Source organism: Exophiala bonariae (genome assembly GCF_035927105.1).
Source record: "Exophiala bonariae strain CCFEE 5792 chromosome Unknown scaffold_24, whole genome shotgun sequence".
NCBI classification, from domain to species: Eukaryota; Fungi; Ascomycota; class Eurotiomycetes; order Chaetothyriales; family Herpotrichiellaceae; genus Exophiala; species Exophiala bonariae.
In genome coordinates, this window is record NW_027042499.1 from 486,585 (window position 1) to 507,160 (window position 20,576).

General features: G+C 49.3%; 8 protein-coding genes across 8 annotated transcripts; 5 read left to right on the plus strand and 3 right to left on the minus strand.

Annotated features, from left to right (window-relative positions):
* Window positions 1-619: 619 nt before the first annotated feature.
* Window positions 620-1,510, minus strand: LTR84_006471 (uncharacterized protein; the record flags this gene model as incomplete). The annotated part of the gene is made up of 3 exons (XM_064850032.1): window positions 620-969; window positions 1,017-1,393; window positions 1,458-1,510. 3 exons carry the CDS (start codon window positions 1,508-1,510, stop codon window positions 620-622), a joined length of 780 nt encoding a protein of 259 aa, XP_064703333.1.
* Window positions 1,511-3,170: 1,660 nt separating this feature from the next.
* On the minus strand, window positions 3,171-3,770 carry LTR84_006472 (uncharacterized protein; the record flags this gene model as incomplete). Its single annotated transcript, XM_064850033.1, has 1 exon — window positions 3,171-3,770. The coding sequence occupies one exon, from the start codon at window positions 3,768-3,770 to the stop codon at window positions 3,171-3,173; it is 600 nt and encodes a 199-aa protein (XP_064703334.1).
* Window positions 3,771-4,426: 656 nt separating this feature from the next.
* Window positions 4,427-6,106, plus strand: LTR84_006473 (uncharacterized protein; the record flags this gene model as incomplete). Its single annotated transcript, XM_064850034.1, has 2 exons — window positions 4,427-4,627; window positions 4,700-6,106. The coding sequence occupies 2 exons, from the start codon at window positions 4,427-4,429 to the stop codon at window positions 6,104-6,106; spliced, it is 1,608 nt and encodes a 535-aa protein (XP_064703335.1).
* A 466-nt stretch (window positions 6,107-6,572) lies between these two features.
* Window positions 6,573-9,992, plus strand: LTR84_006474 (uncharacterized protein; the record flags this gene model as incomplete). The annotated part of the gene is made up of 1 exon (XM_064850035.1): window positions 6,573-9,992. One exon carries the CDS (start codon window positions 6,573-6,575, stop codon window positions 9,990-9,992), a length of 3,420 nt encoding a protein of 1,139 aa, XP_064703336.1.
* A 773-nt stretch (window positions 9,993-10,765) lies between these two features.
* LTR84_006475 (uncharacterized protein) lies at window positions 10,766-11,678 on the plus strand (the record flags this gene model as incomplete). The annotated part of the gene is made up of 2 exons (XM_064850036.1): window positions 10,766-10,872; window positions 10,916-11,678. 2 exons carry the CDS (start codon window positions 10,766-10,768, stop codon window positions 11,676-11,678), a joined length of 870 nt encoding a protein of 289 aa, XP_064703337.1.
* A 573-nt stretch (window positions 11,679-12,251) lies between these two features.
* On the minus strand, window positions 12,252-12,998 carry LTR84_006476 (uncharacterized protein; the record flags this gene model as incomplete). The annotated part of the gene is made up of 1 exon (XM_064850037.1): window positions 12,252-12,998. One exon carries the CDS (start codon window positions 12,996-12,998, stop codon window positions 12,252-12,254), a length of 747 nt encoding a protein of 248 aa, XP_064703338.1.
* Window positions 12,999-16,004: 3,006 nt separating this feature from the next.
* Window positions 16,005-17,699, plus strand: LTR84_006477 (uncharacterized protein; the record flags this gene model as incomplete). Its single annotated transcript, XM_064850038.1, has 1 exon — window positions 16,005-17,699. The coding sequence occupies one exon, from the start codon at window positions 16,005-16,007 to the stop codon at window positions 17,697-17,699; it is 1,695 nt and encodes a 564-aa protein (XP_064703339.1).
* Window positions 17,700-18,239: 540 nt separating this feature from the next.
* Window positions 18,240-20,182, plus strand: LTR84_006478 (uncharacterized protein; the record flags this gene model as incomplete). The annotated part of the gene is made up of 4 exons (XM_064850039.1): window positions 18,240-18,398; window positions 18,446-18,592; window positions 18,643-19,771; window positions 19,902-20,182. 4 exons carry the CDS (start codon window positions 18,240-18,242, stop codon window positions 20,180-20,182), a joined length of 1,716 nt encoding a protein of 571 aa, XP_064703340.1.
* Window positions 20,183-20,576: the final 394 nt, after the last annotated feature.

A 20,576-nucleotide genomic window follows, 5' to 3' on the forward strand; every position in this document is an offset into this window, starting at 1 on the left:
TTTTTATATCTGGACTTCCAAGTCGGACATAGCAGGCGATTTGTCCTATTCAACATCTACACTAATTATCCAGCTTTGATTGTGTGCGTACATACGGAGTGCCTGATCTTGTGAGTCTCGCTGTGCACGAAAGTTCCATTTTCGCCCCAAGGCCTGATTCATTATTTCTTCGTGTCCAATCGTTGGAAAGGTTATCCATCTGCTGGAAGTGCGGCTGAAGATCCTGGTCGGATAAGAACAAGTTTTCTCGTTGTCCACCGTTATGAAACACAGTCAGCCATCTAGCAATGAGGGCGAAATATCACTTGATGAGTTAAGGGCCACCTGCAAACGGACATGTCTCATTCATTCTTCGACCAAGCATCATGATTTGATTTTTGTTCTCTCAAAGTCTGGGGCTCTGCTATAAACTCAATATTAATCCCCCACAATATCTACTTGACGCAGCAAGCACCTGGGCCATATCAGCCTCGCCTCTCAGCATAGCCTCTACTCCAAGAAAATCAGGGGCTATACCTTGGGATCGGAGTCTCTGATAATGTCGGGCTTGCCCAACCAGCGACACCTATGTCGTGCTCAAAGTATTGCTAGGAAAGCTCGCATAGCGGTCAAGTTTTCCTCAAAGAGTGGTTTTAAACTCTCCCTCAATATCAATGATCTTCTGGGTAGCTCTTTTATAAGCATCTCTTTCATGAAGTCGGTCGATGTACTCCCACACGAGTGGGTAATTCTCCTTGGTGAATCCTGTACGGCTCTGTCCTGCTTCTAAGGGGAATGACAGCATGATATCCGCAGCGGTAAGATCTTTACCACACAAAAAGCCACCCCCATCAGGCGATGTCTTCAATTGTCCCTCAAGAAAGTCGTAATGAGTCTTGAAGTTTGTCGATAGAAAGCCTGATTCAATCTTGCCTGCCACACCATTCGTAATTGGTCTGATGAAGAATGGTACAGGGGACGTCCTGATTTCTGGAATTTGTGAGCGCTACTAATCAACTAGTCTCAGGGGGATTTACTCTGAACGATGACGCCAAGGAGCATCAAAGGCATCAAACTGCCTTCTGCGTAGTGCATAAGCATCCGGAATCGTAACCATGATTCAGATTCACCCCCAATCTGGCCATCCTGGCCCTGTCGATATCGTTGGGGGACAAGCCATGTCCCAAAGTAGTCGCACAGGTATTCGGTAATCGCGGCCGACTCTGCAAGTACGATAGGCGTGGTGGAGCCATGAGGCTCAATCGTAAGCACGGGGGACTTGCCCAGAGGGTACACTTCCTTCAACTCCGGAGGAGCAAGCCCTGCTTTGGTTCGCTTGTAGGTCTTGAGGTCATACTTGACGCCAATCTCTTCTAACAACCATAAAATACGATGAGAGCGAGAAACTTCAAGCCTGGCTGATGTCAGCTTCTACTCGTTATGGCTGCTTGTGATTGAGAAGATGAAACCGAGCTTACCAATGGAGGACGACCTTCGGTGCCTTATCGATATTGGCTTCTGATAAAGACATGTTTGTGCCTCGAAGTCAGCACTTGCTACTGCCCGATTCGTAGGGAGACAGGTGCAGGAAACGGGCGAATATCCTAGGGAGGGATCTATTGGTCGTCCTTCGACTTCGCTAAAGTTCGAATTGTAAAGTAGAACGCCTCAATGGCCCATTTAGGCCCGGCAGAACAGTGGACCGTGGTGAGGCGCGGCGTCAGCTGGGGAATTGTCTAGCACAAGGTGCAAATTTCTTCAAATGCTTAATGAACCAAGGACAATGATTCCAATTTATTATGTTCAGTCTGTCATTGCCCGAAGAGCGGATTTGATGAATCATGCATATGTGATCACTGTAAGAATTATTCACCGATGCCTCGTCAAATGCTGCTCAATCCGTGCACTTGTCAAATTCGCAGCTAATCTCTACTCGAGGCTGGCTGTGACGTCATTGTTAATTCTCCTCTGTGCAGATGGCCTGCTTACCTCGGCTCCAAGTTCAATATTTAGACAGGCACGTGAGGAAGCTAAGTTGAGCTACTAGTACTCAGCCAAGGAGTCAGCCACACCTTTCCGCCACAGTTGAGCCACATGCGCAACTGACTAACTCAACTTCAATGATTGATGGAAGAGCTCTTAATCTATCACCGGAACGACAGTGAGCACCCAAGAAGCACTACAACATGGCTGGGCCTTCACGTATGATCCGCCCTTCCCTTCTCGATCTGCTGGAGAGGGTTATCTGCTGACTCTGATATCCTCCTAGCTCTCCGTCTCGATCCCGCCCTCGAGAAATACGGACGTACGTCTACACTCCCTCCTAGTGACGAGCATCAGCAGTCTTGTTGGGCTATCTTTGTCGGACGCTGTAGATATGCGAGCACTGGCTGACACGCGCGAGAATAGAATTGAACAAAGAACGATGGAGATACTTCAGATGGACGCCCCGCACAGCATGGATCTCTTTCGTGTATGTCATTGTCGTACCGAGCATCGTGGGATACACATTCGCAAAGACAGATGTAAGTAAACGACCGAGCTTTGCAACCGCTCGGCTTTAAACCCTTCTGAGGCTTTGGCTGAACGGAACAGGGCAAATGGGATATGCGGGCGAAATTAAAGGGAGACACGATTAAAGAGTGGTAGCCGCACATGGACTTGCAGACAACGAGAGAACAGATGAGAAACTGTATATAAGGTACCAGGGCAGACCAGCCTTCGGGGCAGTGCCGCTTGGCTCCCCATGGCGTAACATCAATGTTGATAAAGACGGCTCAAACTGAGATTGAGGATCCAAAGATTGGATGACCCGTGGTCCCCCACAAACAATTCTTCTCTGTGCCTACATCACTGGTGATTTTGTGCGATCGTTCCTAAGTCTGGGCTGTCTTCGACCCAATCACAGGTTGTGCACATATCTCATGGCTAAGTCCGGCTTTTGAACAACTTCCAAGCCAACCTTGGAGGCAGGATACAGAGCATTGGACGGATGCCATATTTCCAGCCAATAGCTAAGTTCAAACAATGATATTTTCAGATATTCGAAAGCCCGTAATCAGTAACCACGAGCAACGTGCTTGTCAAGTCATCCTTGGTGGAGTTTTCGACAAAGAGTACTAATCGACATTAGGCTGACAACTTGAACAACCTCTGTACCCTCGTTGACGCTGCATCACTCTATAGCCCTCTCAATTATGTGCTTCTAGAGTTGGCAATCGCTTCCACATTGCCAGATGCTCGATGCCCACCTCATCCCACCGTCCCAGTTTGACATCGGTGACAAATCCTAGTTTTTCATACATCTGTTCAACATCAACTTGGGCATGAGAAAGAACAAGCCCTTTCCAACCAGATGGTAATTCGCTTTGGTGTGTTGCTAGCCAACCGAATGCCTCCTCACTGAGTTTTCGACTGATTCCCTTGCCACGGGCACTTGCCAGGGTGGCTACCCTGCCTATTTTGAAATATGGCTCCTCATCAGGGTCCGAGTAGCCGTTGGGATGGGGTTCATGTGGAAATGGAACCATTCTCAACACAGAGACAGGTACATCTGTGCCCGACGAATCCGGTAAGTATGCAACCCAGTGCCACGATCTTTGGTCGTCGTCATCGATCTCCTCCTCCAGTGGGCATTTCTGCTCGTCACAAAAGACCTTAACGCGTACTAGCCTAGCATCTAGAAAGACCTGCGGCACACCACTTGGTTGATCGCTGGTGGAGAATCGTTCGGGGGCAACGACGTCACCAGGAGGCGAAATCATTGAAATTTTGACTGATGTCTTCGACATCTTCTGTTCTGAAACTTTCTTTGCCGTATATCAGTGTCCTTGACAGGTATTGAGTCTCTTTGTAAAGGTTTGTCAACAGTGAAACCCCGGGTTATCACTGGTAGACCAAATGAAGTTGCGGATTTCAATTGAATCAGGTCAATAGGAAGTCAATTCGCAACCTCCCCACTCGTATCCTTAGACTCGAGCTTTTCTCCTACGGGCCTTCGATAATCCCCTCGGGCTCGCGTCGCCAGCCTTCCTCCTCCTCACGATCGGGAAAACCACTGTCCGAATATGATTATTCCTGTACTAATGTTCCTGATTGCAGGGGCTCTCGAGAATAGATTCTGGCAACCTTTTCTCTTTTTGCTCAGCTATTCGAGGCTGAGATGAAATCTTTTTCAGAGTACTAATCTCCTCATGTATTATGATTCTTAACCTTCAAGACCCGTCTGGAACTAAGAAAGATTGACTGGTGCCTAAGTAAGACAGGTTGGATGATGATGCGACATGGCAACCCGTAATCCCGAAAAAGTTCCCTCGGTGTACACCAGCCTTGTCGTGGGATATCTGATAAGGCTGAAGCTGGAGCCCCCCCGATTGGTTCCATTCCCCACCGTTGTTTCTTTACTCGTACAATCGCGGATCCTGGTCCAGAATTTATTCTTGCAATCATGTCGGTATACTACGACGCAGCTACAATTCTGGGCTCTGAGTCGCGGGCCGGGTCTCTAAAGTCAAGGATATACGACAACAAACTTGGCCTAGGATCAAAACCAACCCACCTGTACGCCCTGATCTCCGAAGCTGCGAAATACGACAATTTCCTCAAACAAGTCATCGACGCTGCCAATTTCTTAGCGCAGGAACCAAAGGTTAGCAATAAAGCATGACCCCCTCATTGTCTCGCTGCTGACTGACGCAGCCTCTGCCGGCCTTCTCGATAGTTGACCCCAGTCCTCGCTCTTCTTCTCGTCCATGACTACTTCTTCGCTAAAGGTGGGATCGCAGCCTCTGCGAACCACCATCTTCGACATGCAATCGAGAGACACAAGGCAAGGTTGCAAGCAGAATTTACCAGGGCCAGGCTGAAGAAAAAATGTGCCACCGTCGAACAACTGAAAGTGCTTCTTCTGAGTGAGAAGTCGCCTTCGCACCGCTCGGCACCGCGATGGATACGCATCAACACCCTCAGGTCAACTTTGGAACAGGAGCTCGCCACAACATTCAAAGACTACAAATTGGGCGCACCAGTTCTCGAAATTGCTTGTGCGCCAGCTGGCGCGAAGATCTTAGCCATCGACGAACACGTGCCTGATCTCCTGGCCCTGCCACCAGACGCAAACTTCACAAAGACACAAGCATATACAGATGGCGCAATCATCCTGCAAGACAAGGCTTCCTGCTTTCCCGCATATCTGCTTAATGGGGATCCAGCTGAAGCTGAAATGATAGAAGATTGTATGGATGGATGCGCAGCTCCTGGCAACAAAACCACACATCTTGCGGCTCTTGTCCATTTAACGACTCGGCGGAATATAAACATCTTTGCTTGTGAGAAAGATGACCGAAGGTCCAAAATTCTGATGACCATGACGAATAAAGCGGGCGCCGGAAATGTTAGTGTGTTGGAGAGACAGGACTTCCTGGCACTAAACCCTCAAGATCCGCGTTTCGTAAATGTGACGCATCTTCTACTGGACCCAAGTTGTTCCGGAAGCGGCATTCTGGGCCGAGAAGACATTCCTGCTTTAGCCCTACCTATCGACCCGAAGTCTCAGCAATCAAAAGGAAGTACACCATCTAAAGGCTCCAAGAAGCGAAAGCGAGGCCTAGAAGCACTTGTACAGAGCGCGGTCGATGCTGTGGAGACTACCGCAGATAGTTTTGCAGAAGAAACCAAGGAGACTACATACGATCTTGCCAGACTCCAAAAACTGTCAATCTTGCAGGCCAAAATCGTACAACATGCATTCGCATTTCCTGCGGCCACCAAGGTCACGTATTCGACATGTTCAGTCCACGTGGAAGAGAACGAAGCTGTGGTAGCCAAGGTATTGGGTTCAACAATAGCCAAATCGCGAGGTTGGAGTGTTCTGAAGCGGCAAGATCAAATTTCCGGCTTGCAGAAATGGGTACATCGCGGTGCTGAAAAGGGTATGAATACTGGAACCTTGGAATTGGATGATGAAGCCCGAGAGGCATGCATTCGTTGTCATCCAGGCGATGAGCACGGGACGATGGGGTTCTTCTTGTGCGGCTTCGTCCGCAATAAATCTGACCCATTGCATGTGGTAACGTCACAGGCTGAGTCGGGCCAAGATGAGGAAGGCTGGGAAGGGTTTGATGACTGAAGCTCATACGAAGATACATGTTGAGAAGTATCCCCTTTAGTCTAATGAGAACATGATTTGCTCTCCATCATTTTGGATCACTCCTGCGTCTGACCGTCATTTGAAGAGTCAAACCATAATATATCATCAGGCTTACCACCTTTCAAGACACTCAAATCTCGGAGACTCATCATCAATTCTTCTCACACGGTGGCATTATGTATCATGGTATCCTCATCACTAGCTGTACATGAGAGGATTTGCCTGATCTGATGTTCCCAGAGAAATCTGGCCAGCCTCGCTCTTCGAGCTTGACCAATTCGCTGCTGTATTTGTCAGCTTCCTCTCCGCATCTTGGACTCCCATCCACTGCTATTTTCTCTTGCACGTCCCTCTGTAAGAGGGATCTGCACGACCAAGTCGACTGTAGACCAAAAAATAGCTATTGTTTGCAATCTTATCAGGCTCATCAACAAACCCCTTCGTGATGTTTCAGTTTACTGGTGGCCCAGAGGCAAAGACGGAGACCTCGGTCCGTCGCCATTCGACAAATTTGAGTTCGAAAACCGACAAGCGCCAAATTACACGAAACCGAACAAGTTATAGTTGCATAACTTGTAGAAGACGGAAAGTGAAATGTGACAAGGTCCATCCAGTATGTGGTGGGTGTACCAAGGCCAACGAGGAATGTCTCTACACCTTGCAGGAGAACCAAGAGTCCAACGGGATTTCAGAAGCATCCAAGGCCTCCGATGTTGCTGACTTGAAGAAGAGGAAGATCGAATCTGCTCGGGATGGTTCAGACACATCGCCAGTGAATGAGCATGCATCGTCCAGCTCAGTATCACCAACCCACCTGAGAGCCATTGAGGACCAATTGCATCGTCTGTCTGCGCTGGTAGACTCGCTCCGTAGCAATGGTTCTACTGATGAGCATCTGTATCTGCGAAATCTCCTCACGCCAATTGCCTCTGGCTCGGATCACGACACAGAAGATGGACATTCTCTTCACAATTTGAGCCTAGGAATGTTCTCCTCGGCGAGGAATGGATCCAATAAAGATGCTACGGAACTCAGTAGGCCTCTGGCAAGTCTCAAATTGGGCCATAACGAGGTCACATCTCCAGAGGATTCTTTTTGGAAGCACATCACTTCGGAGATCAATCAACTGAATCAAGCCATGCGCCGACAAAGTGATAGGTATGTGAGTGCCACAAGCATACAGACGGAAAGCTGCCCTTCCCGGGCACCCGAGACTCTTGAGCACAAACACCACCGATCGCACGATAAAGATGGCTCTTTGGATGCCAGGAGTTTCCAACAAGAAGCAGGCATTGAAATCCCCAAATTTTATGACCCGACCAATTCGTGCCCAGTATGTCACCTGATGCCTTTCACAAAATCAACACTTCTGCAAGACATCCCAATCAGGTGCACGCCAGCCGTTGGAAAAGAGCATTTACTCAAGCACGTACCGTCCAGTGCTCAGAGTAATGTCCTTTTCCGCTCTTGGCTGTCCGGTGTTCATCCAATCCTACCAATTTTGATTCCTACAGAGATCCAGAAAATCCATGAGAAATTCTGGTTACAATATGAACCAAATTCGGCCAAGAGCTCTTGGTTTCCAGACCTTGGGTCTACCGCGCTGATGTACGCCATTTGGTACGCTGGGTCGCTGAGCTTGCCCCTTGAAGGATTTAGAAGATGGTTCCCGGGCGTCACCAGAGCCATGGTCTGCGCCAGATTCCATGACCAAGTCGTCTTTGCTCTCCATCTTGCACAATTCTCGCGAAATACCACTCTTCAGACACTTGCGGCATTCGTCATGATTTGTTCTCTCCCTATATCCGAGGAGGACCCAACCCAAGCTACTCTGTACTTGCAGCTGGTTGTCCGTCTCTCTCTTACCATGGGCCTCCATAGAGAACCCACCCTCTTCAACATGTCTGTCGCCGAGGAGGGCATGCGCCGCCGACTGTGGTGGCATGTTATCCAACTGGATGTTTCACAAGTTGTCTCTAGCGGTTACCCTTCCTTGATTGCAGATGCATTCTGTGACACCCGGATTATTTGTGAGGACCACGATGCACTGACAGACAGGAACACGCCTGACGGTGACTCCCAAACAAATTCGCAGCAAAGATCTTCCAATGGTGCAAGCCCAACGATGCACGGTCCCACATGGGAGTCATATCGAACTTTTTCACATGTTGCGAGGGCGAAATCCATCCTATCATGTGCCTTTCGAGAGGTTGTATCAATCCACATGAGCGCGAAAGCCCTCAACAACGCAGACATGCTTGACATGAAGCGCACGATGACCGCAGCGGGTGAGCAAGTGAATTATATCATTCAACAGATTCCCTCGAAAGGTGTTCCTGAGTTAGGGTTTACTCCCAGTCTACCAAAACAAAAACAACAACGAACCCTCGATTGCGAGACTTCCATGGGGGATCCCATCAGTCTCGGTGAACTCGCTCACTTCACTGACCTGGCGGGCGATCCAGACATATCATCATCGACTACCTACTATTACCGCTCCAGACGTGTGGCGTACAACAAGTTTGCCAGAATCACATTATCCATGATGAATGATAAGGTGCATTGTGTCGCTTACGCACCTTTCCTGAAGAATGCCAAGAGCAAACTATGGAATGTGGGAAGGCAATGTGCATTACACAACTGTCACAGCTTCCTGAGGAAATTTATATCGATAGCCAGTGACCCTGAGTTAGAGCCCTTCTGGTGGAGTTGGCCGTCAATGTACGGACCCATGCACGCCGCGCTTATCGTTTTGGTTGATCTGTACGAAAGACCTCGCAGTGTCGAAGCACCCAGGTCGAGAGAGTTGATCGATACAGTGTTTGCATACTCGTCCCCTGAACGAGGTATCGTGGGCGGCCCGTATGGTGTGACGATACACAGACCTATGCGAGAAGGGGGCGTTGAAGCTTGGGAGATGTTGAGAGGGCTGAGGTCTGCGGCCTGGCAAAAGGCAGGACTTGATCCCAGATTCCTCTGGACTGAGGCCGATGAAGTCGATATTGGATTCGCAAAACCGTTGACCGACTCACAAAAAATCGCTCAGAGCATACGAGAGGACACATTATATGAAAATCATCGGGACCACGGTCGAAGGAACGGGAACGACCAAACCTCGTCAACTGAGAAACAATCCTTCGAAGATGGCTTCCAGTATGCCTTCAAGCTTTCCCAGGCCGAACTCCTGGGGTCTGCAGATGGCTGTGAAGGGCACGAATGTGGGAAAACTCTGAGAGACCGCTTCATCAATGAGATCGAGAATAATGAGAGGCTAAATCCTAACCGCGGTCTTGCCTGGCGAAGTAACCAACAGAAAATGCCGTTCCCACTCAGTGAGAAGATGGAGGCTTGCTCCGGATCGGCAGCACAAAGCGGACAAGACGCCAGCCACGTCCTGGAGCTGAATTCACACTACCCCCGAACAGGGACCCAGCATCCATCTTGCACCGTTCAGTTATCTACTCCTTGGATCAACCCCGACGGTGCAGATGGTGGCAGACAGACACTTCGTGAGAGCTCCTCCGGTGAGAATAATATGTCACGGGCACCAGTCTCTTCAGTCGAGCATCAGACGCTGCAGAAGGGTGCGAATGGGCATGCAGAAGTTTCTGCCATCAATAGTGGTACATGGAGCAATGGTGTCCCTCATGACATTCATACGGGTATCAATGAACAAAATCACCAATCCAATGGGCAGCCAGTCGGAAATGGCGTTTCATCAGACCCTTACCTTCATAAGGAAAACCCTCCTACCGATACTGACCTTGGCTTTGATTGGGACCGGTGGGATTCTGTTTTCGGTCAATACTCAGGATTCACCGACATGATGGAGGACGTGAGATGGCATGACTATCTGGAGGAGTGAATATTGTTCGCCTTGTTCAAAATTTCGATACTCAGCTTGGATCCGCCCTTCGACAATGATATTGAAGCTGTGTGTGAGTAGATGAACTTTGAATGTAGTGTTAACTGTCACCTACACGGCCTGAATCTGAATTCCCTTCCATATGTCATTCGCATTTTGGAAGTGCCTGGGGAATCTTGGTGCAATTGTTGGCTTTCGACTATAAAACCAATATTGACAAGAATACCATGTAACAACCGATATTGTTGAGCCTGTATTGTTGGTACTAGCCTTTGTAGGCTTCTGCAACAATTTTTGTGGGCGTTGATCAGGCTTTTGTGCGAAATCATCCCGTGAGATCGACAATATACATTTCATGCACATCACAAGAGTATCGGCAATGAGTACGAGAGTCGCTACATCCGGTTACAGATGTCAGTCTATCAACAAGCCAAACGGACATGGTGGTTTGCTTGACATGAATCACCTGAGATTGTACTTAACCCAAACCATCTCCACAAAGCCATCAAAGGTTCTGGTCTACCAAAGTGCCTCATTACCAAACTTCCCTATCATCGCCATTAGAGAAGTCGTGGCCGCGTTCTGTGTGGAAGCCTCACATATTGTTGAACATCAGCACTTCACGTTACAGAGCCTTATCGACTTCTCTCACTTCAGTTCAGAGGGATCTTGTTTAATTCTTCCTCTTCACTTTACACCACAACGTTCTATCCCTCACTCACTCTCCTTCGCTCATCTTCAGGTCACTTGTGCCCTTTGCCTTTCTACTCAGAATGCACTCTCCTTTGCCGAATCGCAAGCGAGATTTTAGAACATTCGGGTCACCCAAATCTTCCTCATTACCTCCACGCAGAGAGGATCTTGAAATGACTTTCGTAGAGTAAGTTGATTAATCCCGGACCGGTTCTAACTGACATCGAAAGGCATTTCAGTTCACCAGTGATCGAAGTCGTGATCGGAAAGAATAAAACAAAATTCAACGTTCACAAATCCCTTGCGATGGAGAAATCAGCTCTCTTTCGCGACTATTTCCCGAAAAGAGCCAACGCCAATTCACCCACCTTCCCTTTGGGCATTGTCGAGGATGGCCGGCACTTCGAACCCTTCATCTTTTGGATGTACAACGCGCATGGCAATGTCCTGGATACAGGGGCCAAGCCTCCATACCACTTTGGAGAACTCTGGACTCTCGCAGAGGAGATCGAATCAAACGAGTACCGCAATTTCTTGGCCGATACAATTCAACGCCTTCCTGCAGACCCCGAATGGTATGTGAAGTCATATGACGAATTAGTCAGTACCGGACGCGGCGGGTCTGTCATGGGAAAATTCCTCATCGAGTGCTTGGCTTACAGCGCGGCAACTCAGGGCTGGGAGCACCTTATCGGAAACGACGTCGCTTCAGCTGAGGCTGCGAAATGGTTTGGCAGTCGCAAGCAGCTGTTGCACCACTTGCTCCTATCAGTCAACGAGACCAAAAATTCCGAGGACCCAAGACAACGATACGATTGCGCGTTACACCTCCATGATTCGGAAGCTGAGAGAGAAGAATGCCTTCGATATGGGAAGGTAGAGTTGGATGATTCGACAAAGCCTGCAAAGTCTGAAGACCCCAAGAACGAGGAAGATCGTGGAGAGAAGCGTGCACGGTTCGATCCAGGTGACGGTACGCATGCAATTGCTTGATCGTTCATTATTTCTTGAAACGGCATTCAACTCATCCGCAAGTGATATCGATAAAATGAAGCTTAGGCATGCACGTCAATGGTTACAATTGGACTCTACTCCAGGCGTGCGGCGATGGGAATGTTACTCGCTTGGGCGGCAGCATAAGGAAAAATCAATGCTGGGGCGACCGTGCTCAGAATCTGCTGCTACGTGTATGAATAGGGATGGCCATTGAGATCATTGGGAGATTCTCTGTCAAGCAGAAGACTCTATGTTGGATTGGTCTGCTACTTCAGGCTAATAGACTTCAGATGTTATCAACGAGCTTGACCCGAGCTCTAACTGATACAAGCGTTGGATGAAGCAGGAATGTTTTAAAGCTCTTGCTTGTACTTCCAACAAATTCACAAGATACTTTTCTAAGCTGTTTCCGGCATGATCAAGATTTGGCACATCTCGCTTCAGTCATATGCACTTTACAGTCTTCTTACCCACGCCATATCGATCGTGATGCTGGGGTCAAGGGCAGGTAGGTTGTTGCTCCTCGCCCACATTGTCAGATCAACACGCTCATTCCCCGAAATCAATCCCTCAATTAACCACTCCAAACCCATCTTGCCCCTGGATCTCGATCAAGTTGCCATCCGGATCAGCAACCCAGATCAACGGCGTATTACTAGGAATCAAAGCCGCCAGAATCGCATCGATTTCCGACTGATCCAGCTCCGAAAGATCTCCCAAGGACGTAGCATTCGCCACCGGCCCAACAATGGTTGGAACCTCGCCAAAACTCTTGACAATATTCGCCCCAATGTCCTCCAACCGCTTCTGTGTCTTCTCAATATCGGGCACCACCAACCCAATATGCGCAAACGTATTCGGAATCTTCGCCGACGCGAATAAATCCCAGCCGGGGACACTCAACGAGACGAGTTCCAAATACCCCTGGGCGTTATTCTTTTCGCGATTGAGCTCTGCAACGCTCTGGTAGCCCGTGCCATTCTTGCCGCCGTGGCTGTGACCCATGTACGATATGCTGAAATGTTCGGTGACCCGGAGCGTGAAGATGTGGCGGAACCCGAACGTCTTGGAGTAGAAGTCAATGCTCTCCGTCGCGTTGCGAACATTGATGCACAGGTGGTTCACGAAGTAGCCGAGCGAGCCTGGGTCGGACGGGTCCTCGCTGCCGAATATGCTTTGTGGAAACATCTCGCCTGTTGACGCTGCTGCGCTGGTGGTCTCGACGGCTCGCGCCCCGTGGATGCATGCTGACGCCTGGTGGATGGTTGCATAGTACGCAAGCAATGCTGTGGATGTGGCGATGGTCTTGAGTAACATGTTGGAAGTTCTTTCCAATGATCTCTTGTCTTTGGAGAGGTTCTTTTTGGTTTCTCCTGATTTGCTTTTTTTTTGGCTTATTTGGCTAATGGTACCAGTAAGTCAAGACGGCGGCAGTCCACAGTTTTATAGCCAAACCGTCCATTTCCAGGATGCCCACAGCTACATAGTACTATCCATGATAGCAATCACTTCAAACCCAGCTTGACTTCGACCAATTAAGGAAACCATCACATCAATGCCCAGGCATGAAATCTGATACACTTGACGCCACCATCTGGCTCCACATATTCTTAAACCCGCCCGATCACCGCTCTCAGCCGCTGACAAGGCTACAACCACCGACATTTATATACCAAGGCCAGGGCTCAGAAGCTTTCACGAAGTACCGAGTACCTCCTATGCCTCTTGCTTTTCCTGGTCTATGGGTATCATAGCACTCTACCTCCTTACCCGAGATCAAGGCCGCCCACTTCAGACAATGGCGCTGAACTCTGCGATGCTGTTGCAGGGTAGATGGTCAATCACCCCAGTGGATTATGCTATCAAGTAATGCCTCTATCGAGTATGATGCCCTGGACGTTTTCCAGTTGTTCGAATTATCTTCGACTCGGGGGTCTTGGCAGTGTCCATTACTGAATGTCCGCTGCGGTTGTGGTCTGGCTTGGAAGGGAATTTTTGGTCGATATACCGCCTCTCTGAGAATCCGGTTGCTATTTCAGGTTATGCTGCTCCATCAATCAGACATGGTTAAATGCAGGCTGGAGTATTTGGACAGCATCATTACGGACAGCCTTGATATGGACATGGTATTGACACGTTGACCTGAATGGATCCGGAGCGAATGCTTCCTTGGTTGAGCGATGTATACTGAAGCTGCGACTGCTCTGATCAATCCCCTGTGGTACTACTTCACATGGTGTGTTGGCCAGACGAGTCACCCTCATGATAAACCGAACACCAAACACAAAGTTCAAGATATCATATATCGGCCCCTTAATATACAGAACCTTCGTTGCCTGTCAGTAGCCCACGAAGGCCACTGACGATTGCGCCCATTTTGTAGATTAAGGCAAAAGGCCATCCCGATAACGGTGGATACAGCTTCAACATATCCATTCGATCGACAGTCCTTCCAAATCTCAAGCCGCTATTCTCTCGGAGCAAGTCGAATGGGCTGTTTTGAACACCAGTTACGAACCAGTATGTCGTCGGTGTAGAATGAGCTTTGCGGTACGGGAAGTTGCCCATGTCTTGCTAAAGCCGCACAGCACACCAAGTTAGTGTCCCCCTTGTCACTGGATCCCAGCGAAGTCGAAACGCTCTTCTGAACTTTGGCAATTGCGCAAACCAAGGCGCGCACGTGAGCGCGAGGTTGACACAGAACATGGCGCTCCAGTCTTTGAATATCGACATACGGAGTAAGTAGTCAGTTCCCAGTTCGGCGTGGCCGACTTTCCGTGCTTTTTATGTTTCGAGAGTGCGGCCCAGCTCGCTGGACCACAACTTGGCACTGGAAAATCCGATCAATACTAGTAGGGTTAAGTGCACACACCAATCAAGCGGGGATTTTGGAGCATGCCGAACTTGAAGTAGACTGGCCTAAGGACTCACTGTGGTCATTTTGAAATTTAGTGAATACCGCCACAAGAAGCAGGCCTCGTTGGAGCAAGCAGCAACACTCGAGACTGTCAAGTTTGTTGTTGAGCTGGCATGTACATAAGCATTTGTGCAAACAGACACCCGGACATGCTCCTGCCACGATAATCGCCCAGTCGTCACAAGTCTTGACAGCCTTGAATCATGACTCGCCTCTCTCAATATCAATGAGCATTTTAGGGGTTGCGATTTTTTCAACGACAGCGAGGCCACATACTTTGAGGGCTGATAGCAACTGGCTGGCAAGATCAGGTATTGATATACTTCCAGATCAATACAAAGGCCCAACTTGAAGGCACAAGTTCGAGTGATGGGAAACGAGTAGCACAAAGTGTGCGGGAAGCTTAGGCTCGTCAACAAGAACTCTTGCGTACGCCATCCCATTTATGGCCAAAGGTCATTCCCCTTTATTGGCTCTCGGAGGAGTTCCACCTCAGCCCCCTCGGCCCCCCTCTGCAGGGCCTGTCGACATTAGTCATCGGTTCATTCTCGACTCTTATTAAGTCGTTAGGTGAGCCGGCAACCACCTGACACCCATGTTCTCGCACGAGTTGTTCCCACCACAGAGTGATGTCGAACCCCCGTAACGGGTACTCCATCAAATCCTCGAGTGAAATTTATTGCTCATCAAAGCTGACGCGATTAGCGCAACACTGACTCTCATCCTTACGGGTAGGCAATTTTGTAGACACAGGACAAGGAGATCTGAAAGTGGACGATCATTCGATGTTCGATATCTGATATAGCAGTTCAATCCACAGTGCTCAACTTCACTGCGGATAGCCATCCTTGAAGGATAAATGGCGGCGGGTTTCTCATGTCTCTAAGGTGAAAACGCTCAGGTCAGTGAAAGAATGTGTCGACACCGAGGTCTGCAGGCCGAAGGCTAAATATATTGCAGATCCATCGTGATAACTAATTGATAACTAATATCCCTGGTGGGACCCGTCTGTTTCGCCGCTCATCAATGAGTACCTGCATAAGAGTGGCAATATTAGGCTTTGAGGCAGGATACTAAAGACATCGACTGAGGCACAATTTCTTGATACTCGGCTTGACTGTCCTTTGGCGAGACAAAAAAAAGGCCAGCACTGGGCACTTTATAGCTTGGAAGTCTTTACCAGGTCATTTACTAATCACACCACACCTCGGTCTCCCTATTTCCACCTGTTCACAGTAGCCAACTAAGAGAGACCACTTGCGAGATTTGCATTTTAAGGGATACACCACGAGTGATCCCAATCTCGACCTACATCTAGAAGAGGCAATTTGGACAAACGCCTGGATCTATCGTGCAGCGTGCTGGAAGAAGCGAGTTGGGCCCATTGGCCGTGCTCGGGTCTCGACATGCCACCAAAACGCAGCCAAGTTGCTCCCCCTGTAAGCAATACCACTATACGAACTGAGCCACCAATCGAGAACTCGCATACGACGAATGGGGAATCTCCCAATGACGAGGACACTCACCATGGCTTGCTTTTCATCACGTCAACTGGCCAAAGACCCGATACCCGTGACCGACAGCAACTCAAGAAGGTACGAACCCATGTTATGAACCATTACCTTGATCGCACCCAGTCGAAGGAAGGGTCGAACAAAACTCATGCCACCGAGACTGAGGCACGAAGTGCTGTGACCAAGGGCAAGAACGCCCCATCAGCCGGCCAGAAGCTGAGGTTTAGGCTTACCTCCGAAGGCCTGGAATTGAGGAAGCCACATCGTTTGCGAAAGGCTAAACGGAAAGCTCGAGAGGCCGAAGACCGGGGGCAACCACCTATCCGTCCCCCATCTAGGGGTGACTCAGATCTTATACATTCAATGCCCATCACCACACTCGGAGTGTCCCGCAATGACCCTTTTGATACGCTACCAGCTCGTCTTAATGCAAGTGATGAGCTCCTGCTTAGCCGATTCCGTACACACGAACGCTTTCCATGGTGTCCTGTCAATGGTCAAGGACTATGGCCACAATTCGCGTATTCAGATCAGCTCGTTTTCCACGCAACCATGTATAGTTTCGGCATGCACTTCAAATGCCGGACCCATCCCGGAGTGGTGATTCCCCCATTGGATCCTGAAGCGGATATGCGAATCATCCAGCACAAACTCGCAGCCATTTCGCTTGTCAACGATCGCTTATCGGACGAACGGCAAGCAGTAAGTGATGGGTGTATTGCTGCAGTAGCCACATTAACTAATATGGCGTTGATATTGGATTCGCGTGAAGAAGCCAAGAAACATATGCAGGGGTTGGAAGCAGTCATTAAAATGCGAGGAGGATTGCTTTCTTTGGGGGATGGCGTGCAGACACACTTACAGCGCTTGATCAGTTTTAACGACTTGACTTACTCCGAACTATTTGATGACGAATTGAGATTTCCCCCACTCGTTGACATCTGGAATGGAGCCTGGTCTACGCTTGATGAGCTTGATGAACCCGATTCATTGCCTGGGCTCGGTCGTGCAGAATTGGAATACTTCAGGATACACCCTCATCCGGTGCTGGAGGTTCTGGATGACATCCGACAACTATGCCACTCTGAGCGAAAGAAACCCCTGTATCAGTGTGATGATGTTGCCAGGATGACACGCGCGGATGTGTGCTTGAAGCTGGAGAGGCGCCTGCGCGTGATCCTCAAATCGACTGCTCCACCATCGTCAAATGCGATCGATGGCGCATTTTGGAGAGCCACTGCTCTTGCAGCACAGATACATGTGCACCATAAGCTGAGGGGAAACCCAATTCGATATCGACACTTTCAGATCTTGACAACCCAACTTTATGATACACTGCTCACCTTGGATGAAGATCTACCTGAACTGGATTTCGCCCCTGCACTATCCATATGGATCTTGACTACCGGCATTTTGACGTCTACGGACACAGTCGTGCGATCTGAATTCTTGAATATGCTTCGCAAAGCTTGTGGAAGATTCGGTTTAGGGGACTGGGAAGCATTTCACTGGACTCTAACAAAGTTTCTCTGGACGGGAGAGGCAGACGAGGAGAGATATCGCGAGCTATGGAAAGAAATTCAATAATGACTGCTTTTGATTAGAGGGGCAATGTAGCAATAGTATAACGGCTTCGACTTCGTATGATATGTGATTTACTGATCCCTTTTGTCTAGCTCAAAGGTACACGATCGACAGGAAATTAAAGGTCGTTAGGCTGATATAATGGATCATAAGTTAGAGGACGGGAGTCTTGCGTCCTTAACTCCGAAACCTTAGAAGCATCTCCACCGCGGGAGACGGCAAGCGACGGACGATTGTATCATCATCTTCGGACAACCACTTCTAGTCCGTTTGATTGAGACCTACCTGCCTATCTATCTCCTAACGTTCTCTTTGTGTATAGTCTATCTTTCAAGTCAGTCATTAGCGGAGCTCTCATCCAGCATCACACATCTGAGACCAAGACAGATCCAATTTCCTCCTGTGAACAATCCCTGTCGACCTCCCACCATCCTGGATCATATGTAACCCCACCACGGCCGCGATTTCTTATCCGGCATCTCAGACTTCAACTGACAAATCAAAACAACCTCACAGCTAAATACCTAGAGAAGAGTGACAGCCATGGCGCAACTCTACGATCAGTCACCTGAGATTCTACACAACATCTTTGTGAACGTCGAGTCAACAGACCTTGCCAACCTATCTCGTACCTGCAAGCACTTCAGCCAGTTTATCGCCAACGATGAGTTCTTGTGGAAACTCCAGTATGAGGCCAGATTTGTAAGATTCAAATCCCCGGCCGAGTTCGATCTCTTGAACAACCCTAGAACGGTCTTCAAGAACAGGTGCTGACTTCTTCTTCGATGAAACAGGATGATCTCGAGCACAGAGATGATGGCACATCATATAGGGACCGGGTGACTTCAATGGTCAGAATGGAGAAATGCTTAGAATCTTCAAGCGAGGATGAAAAGGTATGAGAACATAGATCATCACGATCAAATCGACCTGTGCTTTTATGAAGCCAATCCGTGATCCAAACGCACTGACATCTTCATTCGAAACCTCTCAGAATGCACATCTCGAACAGGTCCTGAAGCAGAGTATCGATCTCGCCCTCAACTCTCCAGCGGCATCCACTCGAAACCAAGACTTTCTGACCGGACTCTATCGAAATGCAATGAACACATGCATGTTTCTCTGCCGCTCCAGCATATTTGCACTAGCCAAACCATCCATCTGGAGTATCGGGCCAACCGAGGATCTTCGCCAGCTCTCCGCCCAGCTGCACGTCTTATGTGGTATGGACTTGGAGTCAGCGTGGCCACCCCCTGACGAGATGGCGTGCCCTCATGTTCTAGACGAACAAGGTGTGAATCCGAATCTGTTTCCTCTACGTTTCGTCCATCCCTACGCCAGATCCAGAGTCTACGATCTCCGACGATACACAGATGGAAACATGTGGGGACCATTCATGAATGACGGCTCGCAGCGGGTCGACTGGGAGAAAGTACAGGCCATCATGATCGTCCTTGCCTTCAATCTTCGTATCTTCATGGAACGAAATTTGCGCCCACGGCCTAGAGGGCCACTAGCCGCGAGTAGTTCTTCCAGCGATGCATCTTCTTCGTCGTCTACGAGTCCCCAAATATCAACATCCCAACCGGCATCTTCAAGCTCTTCATCTAGTGCAACACCCGCCACAAGCTCAGCTCGCTCTCGTTTTCGCACTTCGACGACGAAACACAGCGCCCAGCTGTGGGATGAACCCTTCCAAGGCATCGCCAAAGGCAGCTTTGTGTCTCAGCCTCTCGGCGGGGAGGAGGGCGACAAGATCGCACCAATCCTCCACCCAGACCTCGACGCACTCGACCCCTACGGCGTGACCGGGACATGGACACGCATCGTCTGCTTCCTGGACTACAACGATCTCTACAGCTTTAATTTCGAATCCGAGGATATCCCATTGACGCAGGAGCGCGATCCCATCACGACACGCGAGGCGTTCCGTCTCATTCGACTGCAGTTGCGAGTCACGGCTGTTGAGGAACCCGGTGAGGATGACGGCAAGGACTTTCCCGTCGTGCATTTCCAAGGTTCCAGTAAGAGTACATTCATGGCGTGGGATCCGAACGCGAATTCGAGGATTCGAGGTATGTTTCTATCTTCTTGCTTTTGCAGCACTCCCTACTTCGCCTTCATTTACTCGATATATACCTCTATCAGTCAATTCCTCATGCTTCTTGAAACCTTCGCAAACTAACCCACCTCCCCTACGCACAGGCACGGTCCGACAAACTCCAAGTGGCGCAATTCGCTGGACGACATTCTCCATCTTCCACGGTGAGGAGCGCTGGAGGTCGGAGGGCGTGCAGATCGGAGGGCTCCGCTCTGGCCGCGGAGTGCTAGGCAACTGGTTCGACAAGGACTACGACATCCACGGCCCTGCTGGTCCCACGGCATTCTGGAAGGTCAGCGACGACATCCTCGAGGATAAACCCCGGTCATTTGATCTCATTCATATATTTTTCCCAACTCAGGACAACCATACTGGGCAGGGATGAAATCGATACGTGGCTGGGGGAGTGGTTGAGCCAGGCTGAGTGGAAAGGGAGGAGTTGGCGCACGGGTCGAGATTGTGGGTCCTCTGACAGTGCGTTGAGTGAATGATGGCACTCCTCCCGATGGCAGTACCGACAATAGGCTACCTAGGTCCTCAATCCTCGTCATTCTATGGACGCTACACCGTACCTGGTTATCTTTCGCCTCTCAACAATCCAGTTTCTGCATGGACTTCACTTCACTATCAGAACGACAGGACAACCAGAATGGCTAAATCAGGCTCTGTCTCTCTTCGCCTCCGCTTCTCCAATAAAGGTATTTCCTTTCCTCTCACGACATGCAAGGAATTCAACGGGGGGTGATTTCGGGTTTGAAGCACTAATCATTGAGTTGAGC